Source organism: Pelmatolapia mariae, linkage group LG10_11 (assembly GCF_036321145.2).
Source record: "Pelmatolapia mariae isolate MD_Pm_ZW linkage group LG10_11, Pm_UMD_F_2, whole genome shotgun sequence".
Lineage (NCBI taxonomy): Eukaryota > Metazoa > Chordata > Actinopteri > Cichliformes > Cichlidae > Pelmatolapia > Pelmatolapia mariae.
In genome coordinates this window covers 51,176,010-51,192,693 of record NC_086236.1, presented here as the reverse complement: position 1 = coordinate 51,192,693, position 16,684 = coordinate 51,176,010, and the positions used below count along the sequence as shown (strand labels likewise).

The 16,684-nt window shown below is 42.8% G+C and overlaps 1 protein-coding gene across 1 annotated transcript; it reads left to right on the top strand.

Moving 5' to 3' along the window:
• Positions 1–7,089: 7,089 nt before the first annotated feature.
• On the top strand, positions 7,090–14,635 carry gdf6a (growth differentiation factor 6a). Its single transcript, XM_063486302.1, has 2 exons — positions 7,090–7,873; positions 11,987–14,635. Exons 1-2 carry the CDS (start codon positions 7,513–7,515, stop codon positions 12,946–12,948), a joined length of 1,323 nt encoding a protein of 440 aa, XP_063342372.1. The 5' UTR covers positions 7,090–7,512; the 3' UTR covers positions 12,949–14,635.
• The last annotated feature ends 2,049 nt before the right edge of the window (positions 14,636–16,684 follow it).

Genomic DNA, 16,684 nt, shown 5'->3' with positions numbered 1-16,684 from the left:
CTCTTAGGGACTTCCAATCAGTAAAAGATCAATACCAGTTAAGCAATACGGATTTTTTTTAGGTTTCTTCAAATCCGGCATCATCTACATAACTTTATACCCAAGAGAACAAATCTTTTCTTTCTTCTTGTTCTGAATATATTTGTTAAGTCATACCATGCAGATCCTGGTCTCAAAGTGATTTCTAGACTGTACAAGGGTTTACAAGAGGTTAAGAATTTGAATACAATCTACATTAAACAAAAATGGGAAAGGGAAACAAATATGGCAATCTCAAATGATATTTGGTATCAGCAATGTGCTTTTCAGTGGAGAATCTCTAGTTCTAATATATGGAGATGTTTTGGCTGGAAGAGTCTTTTTAGGTTTTTTTATTACACCTGCACAAAGTAAACATTATTCTAATTACTCCAGCTGCTGGAGAAACTGTGGGGCCCAAAGAATAAAACATTTCCACTTGTTTTGGTCTTGTCCATTGATCAACACTTTTTGAATTTCGATTCACTCTGAGTTACAGACTATTCTCAGTATGCAACTTCCCTTTAATTGGGATGAACTCTTGTTTGGATATTTATACTCAGTAAATGTGGATAAAGTGACCAAGCTGTTATATGGCATTTTGAGTCTGGCTGCCCGAAAGACTATCACTAAGAAATGGCGAAGTGTAAAAATTCCATCACTAAATGACTGGCACGAGACTGTCTATGGGTTGTTTAAAATGTAAAAAATTACATTCTCTCACAGATTTCAGTATGACACATTTGTTGAGATTTGGGACAAATGGAAACATTACATTTTGTCAAGGCGACCCGAATTTATTTGAACCTCTGTAATCCTGTATGTCATATTTTTGAACTGATATATATATATATATATATATATATATATGTATGTATATATATATATATATATATATATATATATATATATATATATATATATATATATATATATATATATATATATATATATATATATATATATATATATATATATATATATATATAACAACACCCATCTCGCCCCTGCGGGCGGTTTATCCTTCAAGCTCGGGTCCTCTACCAGAGGCCTGGGAGCTTGAGGGTCCTGCGCAGTATCTTAGCTGTTCCCAGGACTGCGCTCTTCTGGACAGAGATCTCTGATGTTGTTCCCGGGATCTGCTGGAGCCACTCGCCTAGCTTGGGAGTCACCGCACCTAGTGCTCCGATTACCACGGGGACCACCGTTACCTTCACCCTCCACATCCTCTCGAGCTCTTCTCTGAGCCCTTGGTATTTCTCCAGCTTCTCGTGTTCCTTCTTCCTGATATTGCTGTCATTCGGAACCGCTACATCGATCACTACAGCCGTCTTCTCCTGTTTGTCTACCACCACTATGTCCGGTTGGTTAGCCACCACCATTTTGTCCGTCTGTATATGGAAGTCCCACAGGATCTTAGCTCGGTCATTCTCCATCACCCTTGGGGGCATCTCCCATTTTGACCTCGGGACTTCCAGGTTATACTCGGCACAGATCTTCCTGTACACTATGCCGGCCACTTGGTTATGGCGTTCCATGTATGCCTTGCCTGCTAGCATCTTGCACCCTGCTGTTATGTGCTGGATTGTTTCTGGGGCATCTTTACACAGCCTGCACCTGGGGTCTTGCCTGGTGTGATAGACCCCAGCCTCTATGGATCTTGTACTCAGAGCTTGTTCTTGTGCTGCCATGATTAGTGCCTCTGTGCTGTCTTTCAGTCCAGCTTTGTCCAGCCACTGGTAGGATTTCTGGATATCAGCCACCTCCTCTATCTGCCGGTGGTACATACCGTGCAGGGGCCTGTCCTTCCATGATGGTTCCTCGCCTTCCTCCTCTTTCTTGGGTTTCTGCTGCCTGAGGTATTCACTGAGCACACTGTCAGTTGGGGCCATCTTCGTGATGTATTCGTGGATGTTTCTTGTCTCATCCTGGACTGTGGTGCTGACACTCACCAGTCCCCGGCCCCCTTCCTTCCGCTTAGCGTACAGCCTCAGGGTGCTGGACTTGGGGTGAAACCCTCCATGCATGGTCAGGAGCTTTCTTGTCTTTATGTCAGTGGCTTCGATCTCCTCCTTTGGCCAGCCTATTACCCCAGCAGGGTACCTGATCACGGGCAGGGCGTAGGTGTTGATAGCCCTGATCTTGTTCTTACCGTTCAGCTGACTCCTCAGGACTTGCCTGACCCTCTGCAGGTACTTGGTGGTTGCAGCTTTCCTAGCGGCCTCTTCATGGTTCCCATTTGCCTGTGGGATCCCCAGGTACTTGTAACTGTCCTCTATGTCTGCAATGTTGCCTTCTGGTAGTTCAATCCCCTCAGTTCTGACTACCTTCCCTCTCTTTGTTACCATCCGACTACACTTCTCCAGCCTGAACGACATCCCAATGTCATTGCTGTATAGCCTGGTAGTGTGGATCAGTGAATCGATGTCTCGTTCACTCTTGGCATACAGCTTGATGTCATCCATGTACAGGAGGTGGCTGACAACCGCTCCGTTTCGTAGTCGGTATCCGTAGCCAGTCTTGTTAATGATCTCACTGAGGGGGTTCAGGCCTATGCAGAACAGCAGTGGGGACAGAGCATCTCCTTGGTAGATCCCGCACTTGATGGTGACTTGTGCTATGGGCTTGGAGTTGGCCTCTAGTGTTGTATGCCACATCCCCATTGAGTTCCTGATGAAGGCTCTTAGGGTCCTGTTGATCTTGTACAGTTCTAGGCATTCCAGTATCCAGCTGTGGGGCATTGAGTCATAGGCCTTCTTGTAATCAATCCAGGCTGTGCACAGGTTGGTCAGTCTGGTCTTGCAGTCCCGGCTGGCTGTTCTGTCTACCAGTAGCTGGTGTTTTGCGCCTCTGGTATTCTTGCCAATCCCTTTCTGTGCCCCGCTCATGTATTGACCCATGTGCCTGTTCATCTTAGCCGATATGATGCCTGACAGGAGCTTCCATGTAGTACTGAGGCAGGTTATTGGTCGGTCCGACCGACCAATATATATATATATATATATATATATATATATATATATATATACATATGTGTGTGTGTGTGTGTATGTGTGTGTGTGTTAACTAGATGGTACACCTGTTTGTTTACTTTTGTTTACTTGTGTTTTTATAGGTTGTGTCTTACTTTATGTTCCTTATTAAAAAATGTATATTTTTGTTTGTGGTAAATAAAAAAAGTTAAAAAAAAATTAAAATGATTTAAAGGGAGTACAGATCTGGGCAGGTTTTTATTAGGATCTATTTTGAACTGAAGCATATAGGATCCTGCGAACAACACTGTTGTGACCTTACAGAGACCTGCCATTGCCATAGTTACTATCAATAAATCATTAAATCAACAAGACTAAGGGGGCAATATTCAGTATTTTCAGAACAGTAACTACCATTAGCATAGTTTATCAATGTATATGGAAGCCACAGACAACCGAGACTAAACAAACTAAGCACAAAACAAAGGAATTTGTGTTTGGTCAAAAGTGTTCAATAAGGTTGAGGTCAGGACTGCAGGCGGGCCATTCCCTACTCTTTACTCCAAAATTCTGGAGGTAGTCTCTGATAAACCCCAATCTGTGGGGGTAAGCGTTGTCATCCTGGAGGACAGAGTTTGGTCACAGACTGTGGAGATATGGGACTGACACTGATTGTAGAATCTCATCTCGCTGCATTGAGATCATCTCCAGTGATGATAAGCCTTGTTTTTTTTCTAGTGAGGGAGATGCTGCTCCACATCATCACGCTGCCCTACCTAAAGCTGTTACCCTATCAGTGCAGCAATCAGCGTAGCGTTCTCCGGATCTTCTCCATACTACCCGATTATCCAACCACTGTAAACAGAATTAGGACTCATCACTGAACATAACATTCCTCCACAAGCTCAAGTTTCACAAGGTCCACCACAAATGGACCTAACAGTGAAGGACAGTCATGGCAGGTCTCCTGGCAGGCCTATGAGCCTGGAGATTGACTGTGTGCAGTCTGTTCCAGATCGTCTGGTCCGTCGGCCATATTGCCATGCAAACATCCTTGTGGTGTTTTTGCTTGGGACATCCACTTCACAGCCTGTCTCTGACATCCCCTGTTATATGGAACGTGGCCTTCAGTCTCAAGATGGTACCAAGGCTCACTCCAGAAAATGCTGAAACTTGGTTTTGTGAATCACTGGCTTGAAGTTGCCCCATGGTGTAGACCATATCAAACATAATATGCTCAGAACCAACACTTATCAGAACAAACACCAACTGATACTGTGGCAGCATCCATACTCACAGGTGTATAGATGCTAATCACCTGATTGTCGTCACCAGCAGAATAAGCTGTTTAGCAATGACAGAGAAGATTTGTCAAGTTTTTAACGGGCACAAACCACAAATGCATTGTACTTACAAATGTGGCACCAATTAAGGAAATAAACAGGTTTTCCAACAGTGTAGGACTGATTGCTAAGAAGCATTGTTACAACAGAGAAATCATTAACCAAACACACATGTCCTTCCTTTGTTGCTAAGTTTATTTGTTCTGACGATCATTAGCTGTCTGATTCTGATGTTTGGGATAACACTGGAGTCTTTCGCCATTATGATAATTTTCTTCTGTTTGCTACTAATGTAAGGAGACAGACAAGATAAGGCCTGGGAAACTCAATGCAAAATTTGAATCAAGACTGTGATGCTTCTGACCTCATGTGTTGTAAATACATTTACACAAATATCCGGAATGATCTCTTTAAAGGGGGGCAGTTGTGCTCATCTCCACTGACATATTTTTTATTCCCAGACTCTACTAGAGTAGCTTTGCATGATTCACAGTTCAAAATAATCCTTGTTTATTTTAACTGGACCATGATGCAGTTTCCTCACTGTCTGCTAAAAGTTCCTTTGAGGACAACTGCTTTCTTCTGATAGTTGCCTCTTGCCAACAAAAATATTGAAAAGCCGCTGCTCATGACAAGAACTGCGTACCTGAGATGACCACGGTAAGGATATCTACTCTTACTGACATCATACAGAGCAAAGAGTAGAAAAAAACCCTCAATCACCAAACTCTGTCTCACAGTCTGCTCTGCTTTAAAACAAGTGGCTAGGTTTGAGTGAAAGCTGATCACGAATAAAAGTTTCAACACCAATTACATTTTAACCCTTAGCTGCTCCCACGTTGGTCTCTGTTCTGTTCACGGACGTGGGAAACGTCTCCCCCCCACCCCTCTTGTAATGTACGCTGGAGGCCATTAGAGGTCAGCAGAGTCTCGACGAAATCATTTGAAGGGCTCTACACCGAGGCTGAGCGTTTTAACTTTACAATGTTCACACCACTGAGTTACATTTAAACCCAGGAGCCTTTACGGCTCTGGTTATTTAATGACATTTCTGCCTCTGAAAACCTACGCCTACTCAGTCATTAGTAAAAACGGAAAAATAAAGAAATCATCAAATGATATTTATCCTGAAAGTTAGTTTTCCCTACATTTTATATATTTTTGTAAAATATGAATAATCTTTAAAGATTTCTTTAAAAAATGTCGCAACTTTATGATCACTTCGTTTGTGTCTTCAGCGTATCTGCGCTTAAACTCTAATCTAATCTAACGTCATCATCCTTGGAAGCTTTCACGCTGTCAGACTTACCGATAAGGAGGGCTGTTAGTCACTTCCAGTGTTTCTCAAATTTGTCAAGGCCTACACGTAATTTTGCAAACTTGCCAGTGAAAAAAAAGCAACGGTAATAAGAGGAAACAGTGAAATGTCTCATATAATTCCATCCACAAAATTAGATAGGGGAGACCGGGGATAGTTGTAACGTGGGTCAGTTGTAACAATCAGGGCTAAGTTTCAAATGATGTGATTCATCCTGTACATGCCCAATTCAGTTCTTCTATCACATGTGAAAAATTAGCACATTTTGGCAAACACAGACAATTTAAGAAGAAAAAAAGTAATCTGTATGCTAAAAAGTAAGTTGTTTTTTGTTTTTTGTTTTTTAACTTTATTTCAATTTTTAATAGCATTATCTGCTTTGCAGTTAAACTCATCAAACTTAAATTATGTTATTTGTATGTCTATGGGGATATATTCTGTGTAGGTCTTTAGTGCTAATGTTTTAGCCGTTGGCTGTAATGTTAGCTAGTTCATGCCTATAGGAGTCTGGGTCAGTTGTAACAGCAACAGTCTGGGTTAGTTGTAACAAAAATGCAAATGTTGCAACTTACCACACTATTACTTTAACTTATATTAAACAAGATGGGGCAATGACATCAGCAGAGAGGTTCACTGGTCACCTTTGTATATGCGGTTAATGCCATTGGCAACACAATTCCTCCAATGTTTGTGTTCCCACGCATACGTTATGCAGACCACTTTGCCAGAGATGGGCCAGTAGGAAGTATTGGTAGTGGAAATAAATCAGGATGGGTGCAAGAAACAGACTTCCTTCTCTCTGAAGCACTTTGCAAACCACACCAAGGTAAGCCATGAAAAAAGTAATTCAGCTTCATTGTTATGTTCAAAGGTTGGTGCAAGAGTTGTAGGTTACAATGCCCACTGAGCCAATGAGGCCAAACTCAAGGAAGACCAACCACAATTAATGAAATATTCAGTTGTTGAAAATTCCATAATTTGTCTTTTTTTTAGGGGTTGGAATATGTTCAAAAGCTAGATTTCTGCATTCTGTCACACACACACACACACACACACACACACACACACACACACACACACACACACACACACACACACACACACACACACACACAGCGCTACATAAATAGCTATATGTGCATTCAGGTGTTGAATAAAAAAGATTACATTTTAAGATTTTGTCAGTACCCTTATTTCATTGCGTTACATTTCACCCCAGGATATGTTACAACTAACCCAGACTATGGGGTTAATTGTAACATTTCACTCTTTGTGTTTGAGACCATACCATGCAATGAGTAATTGTGCTGCAGAGAAAATAGCTGTACTATTTAATAGCAGAGACATATAAATACTTTGCATTACATTTTGAATCCACTACCTTAAAAGAGCTCCAAGCTACAGACAGAAATGTCAAAAATATTACAACTATCCCCGGTCTCCCCTAATCGAGTTTTTGCCATTCACAATAAAAGAAATCAGATTTCTCACGTGCACGCATTTTACTCACTGCTAAATCAAAAACATTCCAAACTTTCCCACACTGTTATTTCCCCCTTTCACTCTGTCCTCTAGCATGCACGTTTTGTAGTACGTCTGTGACATAAAATTGTTTGGGAAGCCCTGCACTGAGCCACCATGTGGGCGTGTTTCTTTTCGGCCCAACAGTCTCCGCTCTTGTGTGGAGTCCAGAGCGAAAAACGCACTTCTTCTGGTGCGGCCGGAGAGCGCAAAAGTTAGCTGCTCTCAGACCCTGAAGCACACACCATCTCTGGCTCACGCAGCTCCTCGAATTTAACTTCACTGCGCGGGGGAGGGAAAAAATTGAGTTTATTAACATCTCCCGGTGAATGTTTCAGCCATGGACGCATTTCGAGTCATTACGATATATCTGGGCCTCCTCCTTGTTTTCCTTGGGAATATACCGTGTTTCCAGTCTGCTGCTATCATCTCTCCCTCTGCGCCGAGGAGAAACAGGGGTGCCAGGATCCCTCACCAGGATGGACAGAGCTCTTCCAAATTCCTAAAAGACATCTTCGCGTCCTCTCATCCTGTCGCGGGACACCACAAAGAAGATCTAAAGGACGCTATTGTTCCGCATGAGTACATGCTCTCCATATACAGGACATACTCTGCTGCAGAGAAACTCGGACTAAACGCCAGCTTTTTCCGCTCTTCTAAATCTGCCAACACCATAACAAGTTTTGTGGACAGAGGAACAGGTTGGTTTCTTTCAGCTGCTGTCTCCATCAGCTCAGTCTTGCATAATTTTGTGGCACAGTCTCTCCCCCCCCCCCCCCCCCCCACTCCCCCACCCACCTTCAGACAGGTTTAATATTCTCCTTGTAGAGGTTGTTAAAATGTTGCTAAGAAATGACAGTAACGCATAACGAGTGAAGAACAAGCTGCTTTTACGCACGCTTTAAAGCACCGTACAGGCAAACTTTTACGCACACAGAATCCAGTGAGATTCTTAAAAATGTGCTGAACAAAAGCAAAGATTTAAAGGCTGCAGGTTTATTTGTTGCTCCTGAACACTGCGCTGATTTTCATGGTTATTTATTTATTTATTTATGTATTTTTGGATGTGTTTTCCCCACGGTTGACTGAAACATATAACTTTTCTTTCGAGTATTATATTACACTTAAATTAACCTCTGGGCAACACGACAGTAAAACACTAATTGAGGCTCTCTCTAGATGAAAGCTGTAAATCACTGTCAATGCAGGCTGTAGCAAAAGCTGTCCCCGCTCCCAACCTCCACGTGAACACAGAGAACTTTTGCCCCCCCAACTTAAAACACTTGCTGTGAGTTTCGTGGTCGGTTCTTTTACCCAAGAATCCTTAAATAATTATCCGAGTTTCAAACGCAAGCACCCCAGTCCCACATATATTAAAGCGTGGAATCTGTTGCCTTCATGGTGCCCAGTTTGACCAACTTGTTCTGACAAAGAGGAGCTGGGAGGGCCGGGGGGAAGAAGCGGGTCGGTGTGAGGAGCAGGTGTTTGGCTCAGTTAACGTGTGTAACCAAGTGATTTGACCGGCCCGCGAGAACAAACACAATCTGATAAACACTAACACATCCAACACACACAAGGGGACATACGCCGAGTTAATCTTTGAGGGAGAAATAAAAGCTATCTTTGTTTGCGTCCCCTCCTGTCTGAAACACTCCGAGCCTCGGCTCCGGGACGCAGACTGCGCGCTGCAAAAAATGTCCATCCTGAGCTGTTCCGTGCAGACCGGTAGAAGCATATCAGCCCCAATGATGCGCAATTGAAATGATTTAACTAATAATCAAATGTTTTTCTTCGCTTGTCAAGAAAATTGATTTTTAAATAGATGTATTTCAAGTTCATAGAAAGCAACCAAAAATGCGCAATGAAAATAAAAGCGGTTCTCTCACGCTGGTGTTCTTTTTAAGACAGAAAAAACAGAAAAAAGAGAGACTTTGTTAGGGTGATTGTAAATTTAATTTGCTCGTCCGTGCAGCCATTTCTTGCAGTGTGAGCTGGTTTGATAGGAAAAACGCCTCACTCTCTCCTGTGATTTTGATGTGATGTGTCACTGGCTGTGACCCCGAGCTGGACCCTCTGAGAGCTGCTTGGCATCGAACGGCTGACTAGAGTATTTGAACTCGATGATCTAATTGAGTGTTCATGTCATAACATATCAAACACTGTCTATTCTCCCATAATGACCCAACTCGGCCACAATGGGCACATCACCAAAAAAATGACGAGAGAGGAAAAAATCGAAAGGGAAGTTTCGTCGCTGTGAAGTGGTTTGTATTCTTTTTTTGCCACCGCCACTTTAATTACGGAAAATTATTTTTCTTTCCGTTCTTTCAGCTCAAGTACCTTCGGTTACTTCTGGGATTCCTCCCAGCATCCCTAAAGTGTTGCACTGAATTAACCTGCACAATGAATCTCAGCTGGGACATTTCCCTATTTGAATAGCCTCCATCAGGAAACACGGGGGAAGGCTTTTTGACGCGGAAAGTAGTAACTTTTGCGCATGACTCATACGTGCAGAGATAGCTTTTTATTTTTTTAAAGACCTGTAGCTTCTTTTGCTTTCACACTTTTTTACATTTTTTTTAGGTAGATGAAATTTGCTTATTAACCAGGCGGTGTTTCCTGGAGGTCAGAAAAGGCAAGATCAGAAAAGAATAACCCGATTCTGAAAATTACTTTTGGCACTTGGGGTAACTCATTAAAGCGCAGATGGTGCAGCCTGGCCTCTCTCTCTCTCTCTCTCGCTCTCTTTCTCTATCCCCCCTCTCTCTATCCCCCTCTCTCTCTAAACAGGCATAGATGACAAAAACATGTTTTGCATTTGCTCAGATACAACCAACAAGGTCACAAAAAAGTGCACAGGATGCAGGCTTTAACCACGCAATAAAATCTACCGCACTCTCCCCCAATTATCCGCCGTCAAGCGTGTTACGCATAATGGAAAAAATTGGCTTTGTGTATAATACTCAAATGAAGAAAAGTTTGTAACTTTCTTTTTTAACTGTCAACAAAAATAACAAAATAATTCCTGCAGTCAGTCACTGACAGTCCCCTTTGCGTTTTAAGGGGGATGTTGTCGTTGGCAGGGATGAGATTAAATATAAGAGGGAAAGTACTTTAATGAGGAATATGGGAATTGAGAACTGTTAATTATTTGGTGAACTTGTATTCGATTTGTTTGAGGTCTTATAAAAAAAAAGTAATGCAAACCAGACGTGCAAAGTCACTGAAAGGAGCACAAGGTTTCAATCTGCTTTTACTGTCTGACTCGGCTGAGATCACAGAGGAAACTGACAACCGCATTTAAATATCTCTATGGAGTAACTTTTACAAATCAGATCACGAGGGCTTTTCGATCTAGCCAAGTCACTTTAATAATATAAATGAATAATAATAAAAAGAATCACGATAAAATACTGATTTGACTAAAAAAAGTGCGCAGTAAATCACGGTGAAATGACAAACAGTTGAAACATGTTGAGATATTTGTATAATAAAACTTTAACATTTCATATAATAAATCTAAATTCATTTTTTTCGTCTTTTTTTTAAATTACTTTTTTGTGCTTTACTGAAACTGTTGAAGCTCCTTTGAGGAAAAATTCGAAAACAGTAAAAAGCACCGGGGAGGGAGAAAAAATTCGCCATAGATGCAGTTTTCCCCCCTTTCAACACACACACACACACACACACACACACACACACACACACACACACACACACACACACACACACACACACACACACACACACACACAATTAAATAAAAATGTTTCCATTAAATGAGAAATTGAAAACGTGCTAACACCTTCTCATGCAGCCTGTCTCGGTGTTAAATTCCAGTCTCATTGCTTCGCCTTGATGAAATATTTGTTGACCTCCTGGGTCTCCAGTGGGGAATAATGCATTAATTGTGTATTGTTCAGCTGAGTGTACAGTATGTCGCTTGGTCTGTTAGTGTCTGGCAGCACTGAGGACCCTTCGCATCACAAAGCCCCTTGTTTTTTTTTTTTTTTTTTTTTTTTACAAACAAGACTCAGCAATAAATCTCTCTCCCCCTCCTCCAAAAAAGAAAAAAAAAGAAGAGAAAACTAAATACATTTTTTTCTGATGCTCTGGCTGCTTCTCAGACTTTTAGGGAAGGAATAGTTTTAGGCTTCTTCTGCTCAGCCAGAGAAGTGGAAATTAATGATCGGTCTGTCAGCATGTTGAACGAAAGCGTGGGTATTTTTGCGAAAATACACTGGCTTTGATTAAAAGTGGCACGGAATGCAAATATTGGCAGGTTGTTCTGGAGTTTTGTTCGAAAAAAAAATATTTATAAAAAGTGTTCATGTCATTCCCGTGATTTTCGGAGAAATGTGATATCAAGTGAAAAAAAAAAGACAGAGTTTATAATTCATCTCAAAATACGTGAACGTTTTGCAGGAAATGAAATTAAGAAACCACAAATTTTATATAAGGAAGTTTTCAAATAAACTCTGTGAGCTTAACCTTCATCCCGCCTTTAGCCTTATAAAAGTTTTAAAAAGGCGTCATTTCGAGGAAAACAATAGTTTTAAGTTCCATATAATGGTATGAGTTGTTTTCTTTTTTCAATTCCCCTCCAGACTGGGGACTTGTCAGCTGCAGTTTGTTTCAGTCAGGTCCAGGGTGGACATTTGAACAACAAGAAAGAGAGAGAAGGCCTCTGTGGGAGAATGTGAGCCCCCCACCCCCCGACCCCCTCCTTCCTCTCACCCCTCCTGTCCTCCCTCTGAACACTGTACACCCTAAGTGAATCTGACTGCAATTATTTTCTCCTTTTATCCCCGCAGACGATCTTTTGCACTCTCCTCTGCGAAGACAAAAGTATCTGTTTGATGTCTCAACCCTTTCAGAAAAAGAGGAGCTGGTCGGGGCGGAATTAAGGATATTTAGGAGAGCGCCCGGGGATTTGCAGACTTCCCTGCAGACGACGGGCCTCTACGACATTCAGCTCTACCCCTGCCGCTCAGACAAGCTGCTGGACTCCAGGTCCCTGGACCCGCTGGATTCCACGAAAGCCGGCTGGGAAGTGCTGGACGTGTGGGAAGTGTTTAAAGCGCGCCAGCATCATTATCACCACCCCCATCGCTCTCGTCACTATCAGCAGGAGAACCAGCTTTGCCTCCAGCTAAGGGTCACACTGGGCAAATCGGACACCGAGGTCGACCTGAGGCAGCTGGGGCTGGACAGGAGCGGCCGGTCCCAGCAGGAGAAGGCCATCTTGGTGGCCTACACCCGCTCCAAGAAGAGGGAGAACCTGTTCAACGAGATGAAGGAGCAGATCAAGTCGCGGAGGTCGGTCGGTGAGAAGGAAGTGAAGGTGGCAAAGGAGGAGGGGGTATCTCCGCTGACTGGGGCCAAAAGAGAAGGGCCCAGGCGGCGGAGGAGGACGGCGCTGGGCAACCGGCACGGGAAGCGGCACGGGAAGAAATCCAAATCCAGGTGCAGCAAAAAGGCCCTGCACGTGAATTTCAAAGAGCTGGGCTGGGACGACTGGATCATTGCGCCCCTGGATTACGAGGCTTACCACTGCGAGGGGGTGTGCGACTTCCCCCTGAGGTCGCACCTGGAGCCGACCAACCACGCCATCATACAGACGCTCATGAACTCCATGGACCCCAACAGCACCCCGCCCAGCTGCTGCGTGCCCACCAAACTCAGCCCTATCAGCATCCTGTACATAGACTCGGGCAATAACGTGGTGTACAAACAGTACGAGGATATGGTGGTGGAGCAGTGTGGGTGCAGGTAGCGGCCATTATTGTGAAAAAACAAAACAAAACAAAAAACAACAACAACAACAGAAGATTGTTAAAGATACTCTCAGTGGGTTCAAGGCTGAAGGTAGAAAGTCCTCATGGGTCTCAAAGCGTTTTGACGCATGATGCGCCTTGTTTTTATTCAAAAGGGATGCGCTCGCGCGCACACACACGCACGCACGCACGCACGCACGCACACACACACACACACACACACACACACACACACACACACGCACACGAGGCCATATCTTTTATTTATTCAGGCTCAGTCGCATTAAATTCCACTCTCTGCCTTAAAGTGTTAAGCACAATATTTCCCAACCAGGCGTCAAGTATCATAAAATAGATTTTTCTTGTTGTTTTTTCCCAAAAAGTGTGACGTGTCCACATGGCACGAGGAGATGGGCGTTCTGAGTGAGATGGGGGGAACTATTAAGTCCGACTGCGCACCTGTGCGTGCCGAGGACAGCGGGCTTTGCCTGTAAGCAGCGCTTTGTTGTAGCGCTGACGTGTGATCCTGGCAGCCTGGCCGGACTCTTTTGGGTATGTGCATCCAGGCCTCAAATGTAACTGTCCAGCTGGAGTCATTACAGGCCCGAGCAAGTGCCCGTTTTCAAAAAAAAATAAAAATGAAGGGGGTGAATGTCTAATCTACCAAACACAAACACAGACTGGTCTGAGGAGAGGTGATAAGACGGTGGTCGTGATGGTGGTGGTGGTGGCAATGCCTTCAAAGAGATTTCTTGTTTTTCCTTACTGGAGACCAGCTGAAAGGCGCTGGGAGAGGGCGCATTTACGGACAGAAAGGACACAAAATGAGACTTAATGCGTGAATGAAAGAAAGAACACATAACTGAGGCGTAATTTCAAGCTCAAAAGTCGGCATCTTTACAAAATGCACTTCCACAACTGACTGCGCCAAGGACATGTGGTCAGCTGAATTCGTCTTCTCTGATGACGAAAAAACAAAATATTAAAAAAAGACAAGAAAAAGAAAAAGGACTCACAAACGAGACGTTATTTAAATGCACATTAGCTTTGAATGCACTGCTGTTCGTTTTCTTTTTGTTTGTTTGAGTTGTAAATACTTGTACAGTCCCCCGCCCCAAAAGAACTCTACAAAGTGCAACGAATGAAGAAATGAGAAAACGGCATTTCTTTGTAAATGTACAAAAATGCACTCAAATCGGTATAATTTCTATTCTATAATTATTTTATTATTTGTGATGTACAGAGTTTTCATGATAATCATATATTTCTTACGTGGATAAGAGTAATTTAAGGTGTATTCGATATTTTGCAGAGGGTGGAAAATACCATTATTAATGTCTACCTCATAATTGCATATAGGAGGTGCATTCAGTTAGAGTGTAAAGAGCTTTTACAATGATATATAAGATCATTTATTTACATATATTACTGGCTAATATTCCACACCATTACTGTACAAATAAAATTCAAAAGAAAGCCCACCAGTCTGGCCTTCTGATGATTGATGCCAACTATTCTTTTAAGAAAAATTCTTTTTGCATTAATTTGATGTGTTTTTAAGTCCAGTAAGAACTTTGCAGGGGATTAGTTTCTGGGGAAGCTATGGGAAGGCAATAAGATGTCTTTTTAATCTGTTGATACACTAAATTGCTTGCATTACTGATTCTTAACCCCTTGCATTTTCCACTCTTCATTTTCATTCATTTTCCCACTCTCGCAATATTCCTTTATCTTAATAAAATCCTTCCTCTCATTACCTGAAGAAAAAAAGAGTCACCTGATACTACTTCATTAGAGTCTCTCTGAGTAGTTTTACTTTTATTCCCTGAATGAGATGTACAAAGTGCATCTGGTCCACATACACGTTTCCTGGCAGGTCAGATCTGATCTTAGTGAACACGTTCTCATCACAGACCACAAATGTAAGTGTGCACTGACTGGATGTGTCAGGATTGCCCCACATGGTGACCATCCACAGCGAGGGGAATCCACTGACTTGACTGTCACTGATATGACACTGAATGCAGCTATTTCTCAATGAATTAGCCCTGCCTGGGTCAAGTTTACTTAATACTTTAATGTTTTCCAATCTGTGGATGAAAACAGGAAAAAAAAGAAAGTAAAAGAAAAAAGGAAAATAAAAAAAGTTTGAAAGAAGGGATTGCTTCCATATAGTGCTATCGACCTTGGCCTGGAAACAATTAGGAAATTGCTTTGAAATGTTATATGTTGTCCAGGCTCTTGTACAGTATCATGTCACTCCCCACATGTTTGCTACGCGGAAACAGAGGATGCTAAGTGCACTCTTTAGCGGCTGCTGCAAATGACTGACACAACAAGCATTCCCCTGAGTATAACCAAATGCCCCCCACCCCAAACAGGCCACATGTCTGGAGTACCATCACCGGGGCGCTACTGTGAGAGATACGGTGCACCACCAAGGGACTCTTTTCCGCACCAGAGATGAAGACTTTGCAGCTGATTCTGGATTAGAGAAACTGTAAAGTTGCTCAATCAAGTTGAAATTTCTAAGCTATTGCGTATTAACTCGTGCAGTAAACCTTTGCTGTTTGATTTATATTTATTTGACAAGTCCCTCGGTCTGGTGGGCACTGGCCTGGAGGTGAGACGGGATTTTAAGGGAACAGTTAAATGGCGATGAAAGGGAAAGGAATGCTTTGTTTACCCCGCTTCAATCCCTCACTCTTAAGTTGAACGTTCCTATAAAGTTCTCCATCACAACTGCGTTATTGTCCCTCCATCCGCACCGAGCACAGAGAGAGAGAGAGAGCACAAAACCAGAGTTGTGTTTATTTGAAACTCGGTCCTAATACATTAGTCTAAGCAAACCAAAACTGGCAAAGAGAGGGGTCCTTTTCATCAGAAATGTGGAGAATGTATAACACAAATAGTCTTGACACCCCACATCTGTGCATGGAGGCTCCTCTTGAGAGAACTGTAAGGCTGCCCAAGTGAAGATCTACAAGGTGCTGTACTCAGTGAAAGCCCGGGAGCGTCTCCAAGAGTTTAGAAAATGTCTCGGCTCTTCTGGAGACATAAATGCTCCTCATACTTAACGGCTTTCTTATCAGTGATGCCCTCAGCAGCGACAGGAAAGGCATAAATCACACTGATCGTCCAGACAGCAGGGGACCTCTAAGCGAGTACAGAAATGTATTAAACCGGCATTAAGAAGCATTAGAAAATGCTCTGTGAAGGCTTAGATGCTGTGCTTTGACTTACTTACTGGATACATGAAAACACAGATGAGAATGCTTAGATTTGGCCCAGGTCTGACTTTTAAACTGCTACTGATACACTCCAGTAAGAACACAGTCAATTTATTTAACAGTTTTCTTTCCTCACATATCATTTACTTATTTGACCTCCATTTCCGGTTTCCCAGATAGTGTCGTCTCTTCAATAATAAAGCCAGACATTTCTTTCCAAGGCAGTGCAAGGTGGTACTTCTCTGGGTTCAAACAGACGCAGAATAAATTGACTCTCACAGACTTACCCCACGTTATTCAGCGAGTGTGAGTCTCTAGACGTATCTGTGTATCTGTGAGCGTGTCTGAGTGGACAGAAGGGCAACGTCACACACAGATGGGCAGACGAGTGGTGCAGGAGAGGAGCAGATGCCTGAAGTGACCCCTACTGCTGCCTTTCATTGAACCACTGGCTCAAACACAAAGGCAGGGGCTGGCCCCTAAACATTAAATACACTTGTCTCTG